At 45.4% G+C, this 11,809-nt stretch overlaps 2 protein-coding genes across 2 annotated transcripts; one reads left to right on the top strand and one right to left on the bottom strand.

Annotated features, from left to right (window-relative positions):
• Positions 1-257: 257 nt before the first annotated feature.
• On the bottom strand, positions 258-4,154 carry LOC309369329 (vitelline membrane outer layer protein 1-like). The gene is made up of 3 exons (XM_081910189.1): positions 3,954-4,154; positions 1,582-1,685; positions 258-773 (listed from the first exon to the last, which is right to left on the bottom strand). Exons 1-3 carry the CDS (start codon positions 4,122-4,124, stop codon positions 479-481), a joined length of 570 nt encoding a protein of 189 aa, XP_081766315.1. The 5' UTR covers positions 4,125-4,154; the 3' UTR covers positions 258-478.
• Positions 4,155-7,618: 3,464 nt separating this feature from the next.
• LOC309368636 (vitelline membrane outer layer protein 1-like) lies at positions 7,619-9,977 on the top strand. Its single transcript, XM_081908870.1, has 3 exons — positions 7,619-7,854; positions 8,728-8,822; positions 9,606-9,977. The coding sequence occupies exons 1-3, from the start codon at positions 7,684-7,686 to the stop codon at positions 9,898-9,900; spliced, it is 561 nt and encodes a 186-aa protein (XP_081764996.1). The 5' UTR covers positions 7,619-7,683; the 3' UTR covers positions 9,901-9,977.
• The last annotated feature ends 1,832 nt before the right edge of the window (positions 9,978-11,809 follow it).

The following is an 11,809-nucleotide window of genomic DNA, read 5'->3' as shown; positions in this document are numbered from 1 at the left end:
GAAGCTGAGGCATTGTGATTCCCTGCTTCCCACTCCCACACACACACAAAAAACAAGTTCAGTTCTAGGCCACAAAAGACCCCAAAAATGTCAGTGTGGGGCTAAGGAAGCCCTCTTGGTGCCAACGTAGTCTGTTTTTAGCCCCAGACAAAAGAATTTTTATTTACCCAGGTTTTGGCCCTTGATTTGGAGGGTAACCAGTTATGTCTGTGGCCTCTTTTTGAGTCAAGTCTCGGGACCAAATGGAAAGGATTCAGACTGTGATTCAGCACACTGTGTCTTTGTTTGTTAATCAACACCTGCATAGTTGTGCCCCTTCTTTAGTATTTTTCACTGCTTCTCATCCAGAAGTGATAGGTGCAGAATTCTGTTCAAAAGAGTCACACACAATTCTCAAGACAATATTTAATTGCCGTTAACCTTCATGACTACCAAAAAGTAGCAGATATACGGTGTAAAGGGTGCAGGTACATAGAGTTCAGTCACAGCAGAAGAACTTCACATCATTAAGTGTTGTATCATCGTCCTTGCCTTGGAGACCCTCCACCTTTGTCTGCATCCCACAGATATAACCAGAGGAGCAGCGATTGCTCCATGCACCAAAATTACCCCAGGTAAGTCCCTGGCCCATCAGCCCAGTTCCATCTTGACAGGTGAACTGGATGTTGTTGGCAGCCGTATCGTCACCTTTGCCCCGGGGTGCTTCCACTCTCAGAGAGAAAGAGATCAGATTGCTTTGGGGGCAGTAGTGAATCCCTGTCCAGGTTCCCCACCTGCCAAAGAAGACATTGGTGTTAATTAGGAATACATGGGGAGCCTTCTGCTTACACCTAAATGGATCAGGTCCATGTGAATATTCCAAGAGGATGCTCCCAATGTCTCTTTGGATTGGTGCATCCAAAGGTTCACAAAGCAGCTGCCTCTGCCCTTCCTTTCTGCCCCAACACTCCCTTCTCCCAGTGAGGGCAGAAGCAGTTCTCCTGGAACCCAAGAGCAGGTATTGTAGCTGTCTGAGTCTGTGAAACAGTTAATTATCACTTTAATGTATCATTTCCCATAAATATTGCTCAACACAACCTAAGATCATCTGGGCCTGAGATGTTTGCCTCCTTAAATCTCATCACTGCCCTCTCACTTGCCTTCTTCTCAGAAGCCAACACCCATGGCAAACCAAGAGGGAGAGGGCAAGATAACCAGAGGCTGCTGCTCCCTGTCCTTCCTCCTGTCCCTTGCTCAGAGAGATCCAGTGAACTTGTAAAGAGAGCAAGAGTTGTAGCTAACAAAAGAAGCTTAAGGTGTCCGTACTGGGTACCCTATTGGGATACAGGGATTGGCAAGTGCCCAACAGTGCCAACCTCTAAAACCAGGCCTGCTATCAATTTTGGGGTCCTGCAAAGTTGAGTTGGAAGCCAGAAAAAGGCTAGAGTTGGTGCCCTTTGAGAGGTCAGAAAAAGCAAGGTGAACCCTATGGTTTCTTTGTGCTGGTCTAACCTAGCATAACAAATTTCAGTTCAGCCCCTCCCACCAACACCTTCCCAAAAATTGCAACAAAAAGGAAATGAAATCAAGAGAGATGCTCACGGTCCGCTTGCAGACTCAATTACTGAACCGTCAGTGCAGTGCAGGCGAATTCCATTTAGGGCTGTATCATCATCCTTGACACCACCACCTTGGTTTGGCTCTACCTGGTGGGAGAAGAGACAAAGAGACTGGGTTAAATCTGAAGATAAACCAAGGAGTGCAAAAATCAAAGTCAAAGTAAATCTGTCAGGGACTGGACTGAGGAGGAATGGTGGGAGCCCCCCCCCATTTATCTGTCCGCCCCCAAGGGCAGGAGGACAGTATTGATTTAGAACAGTGGTTTGCAGAGGGGCATAGCCCAGAAGAGAAAAGCTTGGAAATACTGGGTGAGGAACAGCTAGAATAGGAAACACCAGGAAAGAGACAGCTGGCAGATTCAGTATCCTTGAACAGCATTACTGACCCTACTTCGCCTAAGGTTTGGAAAGTGATAAAAAAGAAAGTGCAACAGCAAGAAACTCAGATTACTCAATGTAGGAGTGGCGTAGATTAATGCTGACGGAGGGGGTGAACCTTTACTGGGAGCAACGCCAATATTTAGGGAGATATACAGCCCTTTGCTTCTCACTGTGATTATTAAAGAACTTATTTGGTAAGAATGCTCCTTTCGTTTGATCTGCTTATTTACTGCCACCAGGGGAGGGATCCGATTCCCCAAAGCCTGACAAAATCATGAGTTCAATGAGATCTAAGTTCAATTAACTTGACATGGATGCAACAGTTTTCAGCTGGAATTATCCATGCCCTTAAGTCTGCAGCCTCACCTGGATACTATTACCATGGCCAGGGTAGATTTTCCATGCCTGAGATAGGAATGCAGCCCCTTTCTAACCATGCAGCAATAGAGATAAAGCTCTTTCCCTGGGCAGATGACTAAGAGGGAGAGCGTAGGCTTAAAATAAAGGGTAGTATTCCATTAAAATTTGTACAGAGCAGTCCCATAACACGACTCAGGTGTGTTAATTTCAAGAAAACTACAACAAATAAAACCTGATTACTGTGTTCCGTTCATAGTTTTTTTAAAGAATCAGAGTTGGAAGGGAAAATAAGGGTCATCTAGTCCAACCCCCTGCTATGCAGGATCTATTGCCCAACATAGGGCTTGAACCCACAACCCTGAGATTAAGAGTCTCATGCTCTACCAACTGAGCTATCACACCAGCCATTCTTTGTGGGTGGGTGATGGAACACAGTGCATTCAGCCATAATTATCAACCTTGAGTGATTAATAAAAATAGAGTCTGGCATCACTTCCTATACTGCAGACTTCCCAACTTTGATCCCTCTCAGATCTTTTAGATGATAACACCCATCATCCCAGACCATTTGTCATGCTGGCTGGGGTTGATGGGAACTAGAGTCCAACTTATCTGGACAACATCCTACATATAAGCAGTCCCACCAAACAGAGTCGGCCCAGTCATTAGGCAGGGTGAGGCTGCTGCTTCGGGCACCAGAAGCCCCCCCCCCAGGTGGCATGCCCATGGGTGCCCCATCTGCCTGGCCGCCTCCACCATCAGCAGAGAAGCACCTCCACCACTGGCACTGATTTTGGGCAAGGTAGGTGGTTGAGGTATGGGACACAGGTGGCGCTGTGGGTTAAAGCCTCAGCGCCTAGGACTTGCCGATCGAAAGGTCGGCGGTTCGAATCCCTGCTGCGGGGTGCGCTCCCGCTGCTCGGTCCCAGCGCCTGCCAACCTAGCAGTTCGAAAGCACCTCCGGGTGCAAGTAGATAAATAGGGACCGCTTACCAGCGGGAAGGTAAACGGCGTTTCCGTGTGCGGCTCTTGCTCGCCAGAGCAGTGATGTCACACTGGCCATGTGACCCGGAAGTGTCTCCGGACAGCGCTGGCCCCTGGCCTCTTAAGTGAGATGGGCGCACAACCCCAGAGTCTGTCAAGACTGGCCCGTACGGGCAGGGGTACCTTTACCTTTACCTTTAGGTGGTTGAGGTAGTGGTGGCAGCAGTAGGGCAAAGTGGATCTTCCCCTTTTGCCTCAAGCAGTGAAACAGGGTGCACTGCCCCACCACCAAATAATCTGCCCGCATACCAGGGCTTTCTTCCCAGATAGAAGTCACCAGAACTCAGTTCCAGCAGCTCTCAAGTGGGCACTATTGCCATTCTAAGAGAACAAGACACCTCTTTTTCTAGGAAAATAGCACCGCTGCATAAGTTGCTAATATATTTCACTCGGTGGCCCAAACTACCATCTGGCTACTCAGCCTTTTATTGTCCATAATTTAGATAAAGCAGAGGACTAATAGACTTAAGAGTCCATCAGTTCCCTATTGTTTCCCCATCTTCAGAAGGTGTTAAGAAAGAAAGGGAGGGAGGAACTTCAAAGTGACAGCAGCCCTGGAGGAAACCTTACCTTCAGTGAGAAGCCATGAGCATATCCCTGAGGGCAAAACTGGATTACCCCCCAGCTGCCCCAAGGTCCTCCATTTGTCACAGAAAGGATAGAATTAAAGTCTCGGGCTTCCACAGACCCAAGGCAGCAGCAGAGGATCAAGAAGAACGCAGGTGAGGCAGTGAGATCCATGCTATCTCTGCTCTGAAGCTAGTTGCAAGAAAGCAGCCTTGGGAATTTATAGCCCAGAGGTCTGAGCCGGGTCATACCCTGAGACAAGGAAATACTTTCAAAACTTGCAAAAGGTAAAAGAAGACCACCAGTAGGTTTATTTGCATTGAATGTGCATTACGTGTCAGTAGTGACTATGGCATTAAGGAAGCAGTTTGATTCTGCTAAACCTCTCGGAGCTGCAAGGGGTTTTTTTGGCTGGAACTGGTCTGAGGCAAAGTAAACCAGAAGAAAATGACCTCTTGGTGACATTGTGTTGCTCACTTGGGCATTATTATTCCTTAGGACGGCTATAATAAGTGAAAGGAGGAAGAAACTGTCACTAAAAGCTGAGGACAGGATGTGTGAACCTCAAATAGTGACTGCTGGGTCTGGCACTGTCATGAACCATACTGACCTACACTTCTTAGGTGGCAGATGTTGAGGGATGGTGAATCTCACACGGCCACAACCCCATCTGCTGCTCTTAGGGCTGCCCTGTTCCATCTCCACTGCCATGGCCCTGACGGACTAAGCAGCCATATGACCACATAGACTGTTCCTGGCCCAGTGTGCCTTCAGAATCTGCTGCCCGCAGTATGACTGCACATCAGGCTCACTGACTATAGGGGGCTGAGGTTTCTTTGGCCCTCTCAATATTTTTTTGAAGAGGGCCTGGCCCCCACAGGTTTTGTGGTGTCACGCGCATCTCCCAATGCCTTGCAAGCTGGTGCAGCCTTCCAGTAGGCGCACTGGCCTGTGCAGTGTCGAGAGACACACATGACGTCACGCAACCCTTCACTCCCCAACTTCTCCCTGATGCTTAGGTGTGTTGTGTTTGTATGTGTAGGGATATGTGTGTGTGTGTGTGTGTTTGCACACACACACCTGCCTAAGGCTAGGATCTAGCGAACAACAGAGATGTTTACACAATGTGAGTACACAAAGAGGGCATTGCTGCATGCAATCAGCTATGAAAACAAAGTCCTGTTTTATACTGAAAATAAAATGCCTACACCAAAGGAAGGGAAATGGTGAAGCTGACATACGAAGCACTTTGTATCATTTTGAAGGGCAAATTATTTAAATTATTTAATTGCAATGGTTCATCAGCTGGTGGTTATGTAGGGAACATGTGGAGTGTTTATTCCTTTATTGTAAATTGTGCCTTATACTGTCTACATGCCTACTCAGAAGTAGGTCCCACTGAGTTCGATAGCATTTACTCTCTGGTATGTGCCTGATCATGGGGCACAGGTGGCGCTGTGGGTTAAACCACAGAGCCTAGGACTTGCTGATCAGAAGGTTGGTGGTTCGAATCCCCATGACGGGGTGAGCCAGCGTTGCTCGGACCCTGCTCCTGCCAACCTAGCAGTTCGAAAGCACGTCAAAGTGCAAGTAGATAAATAGGTCCCGCTCCGGTGGGAAGGTAAACGACGTTTCCGTGCACTGCTCTAGTTCGCCAGAAGCGGCTTAGTCATGCTGGCCACATGACCCAGAAGCTGTATACTGGCTCCCTTGGCCAATAAAGCAAGATGAGCACCGCAACCCCAGAGTCAGTCACGACTGGACCTAATGGTCAGGGGTCCCTTTACCCTTTAACTTTACCCTATTTGCCTGATTATGCTCATGGTTTCCCGTTTTAAGAGGCTTGCTCCAAGATGAAAAGTCACTATGGCTTACAAAACTCAAAAAGTAATAAAAATATTTAGCAATCCTGCTGATAAGATTATTTTCCCCCTTCAATGGGGAAGGAAGTTCTGCAAACATATTTCACAACAGCTGAAAATGGTGCAATACTTTTATCTTTCCAGAAATTGATAATATTTCTCCCTCTCTCCTGTTGAGGATGTTGTTCAAATATTAAACTAGTACTATCAACTGTAAAAGTTGTTTTATGTCAGTTAGCCTTTAGGATTCATGACGGATGACTATGCAGTTGTAAATGCTTAAAATAAGACTTCATGGATGGGATATGGGGAAGTCTCGAGATTCGGAGAATCTCCTCATACGGATATATTTTTACTAATTTGTGTTTATTTGTACATGGTATTTGTAAAATCAATAAAACGTTTAAAATTAGAAGTAGAAGAAGTCTGGTTTTCTTTTTCATTTTTCAGATAAAGCAAAATTGTTTCCACACCATCACCTCCATCTCACTAAATTTGATCCACAGCTGCAAGCAGACATGTTTCCAAATAGCAGTTGCTGGAAACCACAGAAGAGGAGCGTGCTCTTGTGTTCATGTTCTGCTCCCTGGTTCCCTGATCCTTTCTGCTTCAGCGCGATCTCTGCTAGCACACCAAGTAGAAACCTGTAAATTCAGCTGGCACGACACATCTAATGGCATCTGCTCTGCAGCTCCTGCAGCCAGAGGGAAGGGTGTGGAGGAGAGAAAGTAGATGCTCTTTTTACAGAATCCACAGTACACCCAAATTGACTCCAGAATTGACCATTTTCATGCCATTTGTTCTTCTACTGCTAGAACTGCTGCCATGGCTGATGAAGGGCCAGTCTTCAATGTATCACTTTGGGAGAAGGCGTTCAAGCAAGAGGTGAAGACTCAACTCCAGGGATTTCTGAATTATACTGGTTTTCAGTCACACAAACAAACTAAAATGGCCTTGGTGGATGATCTACACTGGGAACGGTAGACAGTGCTTGAGATCCCTGCCGCTTCTGCTGCATCACTCAGCGCTAACTTTAGAAGGGTGGAGGCCAGTGTGCCTTCTCAATCTGCTGTCTGCAAAGTGGCAGTGCTGGTTTCCATCAGGTCCTTCCTCAGAGTGAGGCATTGTGGGTGAGGGCGCCCTGAAGAATGCCTTTGTCACCACTTTATGTAAGTGTTTATATACAATGGCTCGAAATGGCTGCACTATATAAGCATGTAAGAAGTTAGGAAAGGTTGCTAGTCTTGGACATCGTACTGCTCCCCTACCTGATTTCTCATTGTAATTATGGGGTGGAAGGACCTGAAGGAGACCTGCACTGCCACTTTGCAAGCAGCAGATTGAGAAGGCACACTGGCCAGCAACGAAAGTGGCTCCATGATCCGCTGGCTTGCTGGCCATTCAGTCTGCCACCATCTAAGTGACTGAAGATGGGGCCACTCCTGGTTGTCTCCACTGAACGTTCACACCTCCTAACTTCAGCATTTAGTGACAGTTCCTCTGTCCTGAATTCTCATTGTAGCTGTTCTAAGGGAATGGATATAGTACCCAAGTGAGTTGCAGGACGTCATCAAGACAGAATAGTTTTGCAGGTTTATTTTGGCTTGAAGAGGTTCCAACTCAAATACCCTGCTACTCTGAGAAGCTTATCAGAATCAAACTATTTCCTGAACTCCGTAGCCAATATTGACACACAATAGGTATTCCATGCAAATCTATCTACAGGTGGTGCCGCCTTGTTCTTTATTATTTCTGAGATATTTTCCGCGTTTTCCAGATGTGACCCAGCCCAAGTCTCTGGGCTATAAATTCTCAAGACTGTTATTCTTTGATGGACTCTTTCTACCTTGATTCAGAATAGATTGCTTTCCATGGACTTCACCATCACTACTATGCACTTCTTGATCCTCTTCAGCTGCCTTGCCCATGCAGAAGACAAGAACTATAATTCTATCCTCACAGTGCCAAATGGAGGACCATGGGGCACTTGGGGGACGATCCAATTTTGTCCACGGGGATATGCTCATGGCTTCTCACTGAAGGTAAGGTTTGCTGTTGGGTTGCTGTCACAATCAGATCTCTCTCTCCTTCCTTCGTTTTTGTCTGAACACAGTTTTTGAACTCAACAAGAAATGTGGGGAAGCAAGAGGACAGGGATGGACTCTTAACTAAGGAGATGCTAGGCCAAATGGCCAGAATTGCTTTCAAATGCTCCCTAACCTCCATCATCCACAAAGGAATGTGTTAAGGAGATAAGGATAAATGGCCATAAATAAGCGGCAGGGAGGAAAGGGTTCAGACTGTTCTTCCTAGGCTGGAAAACAGCAAAGACAGCTTGTTTACTGGAAGCTGAACCACAGGACAAAGCGATGCAGTGACTTTTAGGAACTGTAAGATAACAGCTTCTCTCGAGACATGACAGAACAACCAACAGTTGCAGGAATAAATGATATAACACCATATATGGATGGGAAAGCATCATGGGGGAAAATTGTCACAGACAGGAAAGAATAAGGAGTACAGCTAAAGTTCCTCACTTGAAACTTTATAAATTACCTATTGTATCAACACTAATTGAAATCACAAGATTGTAGCTGTTATATAAGGGGTTATTTTAACTCAATGGAATGGAAATTGTTCAAATTTTGGAAGACAGAAAAAATGTAATGCGGTGTTGCCAAGTCATGTTTTGGTCTGCCATTTAGATTCAAAATGGCGTCTGGTACCCGGAATTCCACAAAGACCCTCACCTCAGGAACCATTAGGACCAGGTTTGGTGACAATATCTCAAGAGGTGGCTATACTCATAGAGAGCATACAAATGGAAAAACCATTTCCCAAAATATATACTAGATTGATGTCAGTAGTTCAGCAGGTCAAATTTATCACACTCTCTGCATCTCTTTTCCCTCTAGGTAGAGCCAGTTCAAGGCCGTGGTGATGATACAGCCCTCAACGGAATCCGCCTGCACTGCACGGATGGTTCAGTTATTGAGTCTTCGGTTGGACCGTGAGTGGCTTTCTTGCTTTCTTCTCCACTTTGGTTCAATTCTTTGGAAGATAATGGTTGAAGGGGCTGAACCGAAATTTGTTAGGCTGGGTTAGATCAGCACCCGATAGGAGGGCAAGTCAACATGGCTACCCAGTTCTCTTTTGGGGGGTGGTTGAGCAGTGTCTACCACCTCTCTTCTTAAGATAGTATCGCTTACCCACTATTCCATACCTCTCCAAGATCCTTTTGATAGGAGATCCCTGAATCTGGAACAGTCCTTAGTTGCTGTTTCTGATTCTTCTTGAGAAAGAAGTGGAGGGCCAAAGTCCCATGCCCCACATTACATCTTCTGATGTCCTATTAACATCCTCTCAGGGTTCTGTTTCCTCAGAAGAGCTACCTGGCTCAAAACAAGTTGAGCCCCAATAAACTGATACTTCTCCCCATTTCAGGTTTCCCGCCTCTTTTCCAGTAAACAGATAATTATTCTGGGTCATCTCAGACCCAGAAGATCTTAGGTTGTGTCAAACAATATTTTGTTGCAAATATCAATGTGTAATTTAACAGTTTCATAGACTCACATACCGATAATACCTGATTCTGTGATCATGGGTTTCTCTGCCTGCACCAGGAGCTGAGGGTAGAGGGGAAGGAAGGGGCAGCAGGTACTTTTTGTATACAATGCAAAGCCTTTGAGACACTATGAGCTTCCTCCTGTAATGCTAGTAATGGCCTGATGCCTTTTGGTACAAGCAGATTCCTGTTCCATTTCTAATTAATGGTCAGTGTCTTCTTTGGCAGGTGGGGATCCTGGACAGGGATTCAGTATTGCCCCCGTGGCAATCTAGTCTCTTTCTCTCTGAGGGTGGAAAAACCTCAGGGCAAAGGTGACGATACTGCAGCCAACAACATCCAGTTCACCTGCCAAGATGGAACTGGACTGATGGGCCATGGACTTGCCTGGGGTAATTTTGGTCCATGGAGCAGTCGTTGCTACACTGGATTCATTAGTGGCATTCAGACAAGGGTGGAGTCTCCCCAAGGCAAGGGCGATGACACAGCACTCAATGATGTGAAGTTCTTTTGCAGTGGCTGAACCCCAAGTGCCTCCCTGTATCTCTGTTGCTTTTCAGCAACCATGAATGTTAACCACAATTAAATATTGGCATGAAAGTAGTGTGTGATTCTTTTCATTTTAATTACTTAATTTTGCACTTATCACTTCTGGGTGGGAAGCAATGAAACACACACACACACACACAGTATCTCCAGTTCTAAGCTTTCCTCCACGTACCTCAAGGGGGCACAGACATTTTTCTCTCTTCCCATTTTATCCTCACAACAACCCTGTGAGGTAGGTTAGGCTGAGAGGGAGTGACTGGCCAAAGGTCATGCTGTGAGCATCATGGCTAAGTGGGAAGATCTGATACAAGGCCATGCTGACTTCCTGTTAGACCATTAGCTAGTCTGGATTCCGATCTAGCATATCTAGCATATCCAGAAGACGAGGTATGAGGGGAAAAGTGGAGGCACTATTCTGTCCAACTACTTAGTGAGAAATAAGCCTGCTTCCAATTTTCAGCATTTTTAGCCAGTGAGTAAAGTCACAGATTGACATTTGGCAGAGCAAGCCACAGAGATAATAAATGATGGAAGAACACACAAATTGTCTGCAGAAGATACTTCCTGCTTGCGTGTGAATATAGTGTATAATATAATACAGATTATGAAACTATTGTAGCATACATTCTAACAGTAAAAACCAAGGGGAAGCTGGGTCAGTTTTAACGTTTTCATTCAGTACTCATGGGCTGATTTTATTCGTTTATTTGAAGCCATTTTGTCCTGCAAGGTAAATTATGAAATATGGGCCTCAATGAATGACATTTATTGATTCATTTGTTTTCCGTTTCTAAATGTGAAAAGAGTGCTTCATTTAAAGAGCCTCATGAGCCTTCTATGAGGTTTTGACTTCTGTCTTAAATTTTATTGCCTGGCAATAGTCTTAGGAAGCCATGTTTTGTTTTGTTTTTTGTTTGTTTATTTATTTTATTAAATTTGCTTGACAACATTACATTATTATATATGGTATTTTGAAAAAAGAAAAGAAGTACAAATCAAAGATAAGTATATTCAATACAATTCACCATACATTCTTTCAAATGTACACAAGGGAAAGGGAGTTGGGAAGGGCGAGTGTGTGGGGAGAAGATGGCCCAACCCCTCACAGTGATGCACTGGGACCTGCAGGGAGGAGAGGGGTTTGGGCACCAGCTGCTGTTGTTGCCGCTCCACTTCTCAGCTCCACCAGTTTGTACCGCTCAACGCATCTGACTAGGGTGATGGTAGTGGCAGGAGCAGCCATGTTAAATGGTGTCTTTAAATTTGAGGGTTTCTTATTGTTTCACAAGATGTGTATTTCTTTAAAGGCCAGAGCAAATCACGTGACCTAGTTTTACAGCTGTGAAGCAGTATAGCAGGTGCTGTTAAGTTTTGGTAATTAAGCTGTTGGGTATGGTATATAAAGAGCAGTATGGAGCTCTCCCTGTACCCTAGTGGATGGGTCATGCTTATTGATATATTGTAATTTAGTGTAAAAGGAGTTTTTGCTATTAAAACCTAGCAAAAGTTATTTTGCGTTTCTTGAATGTGTGGTCTCCCCAGCACGCCTTCTGCAGCGCAACTAATCTGCAATTAGCCAACAGGCCTAAGTGTGCCTGGCTCACACAGGTGCGCAGGGGTCATAGCTGCTGACCATAGAGACTATGTTGCTGGTGCAGAAGGGCTGCCTTGAAACATCTGGTGCAGAAGCCTCTTCTGACACCCAAAGCTGGTTGATTTTACCATGTGGTTTTACCATATATCACCATATAACCAAGACATTTACCAGTACAGTATTGTGACATATACCTCTTGGTAACAGCCGTTTGGGCAGCTCAGCCGGCCCTGCTCTTTCCCCGTATTCCATGTATGTATGTAGAAAAAAAGTCTCTATTTTCATCTGA

This window comes from Podarcis melisellensis (genome assembly GCF_964234715.1).
Source record: "Podarcis melisellensis genome assembly, chromosome: 4".
Lineage (NCBI taxonomy): Eukaryota > Metazoa > Chordata > Lepidosauria > Squamata > Lacertidae > Podarcis > Podarcis melisellensis.
The sequence above is the reverse complement of the archived record's forward strand: the minus strand, read 5'-3'. Positions and strand labels throughout refer to the sequence as shown.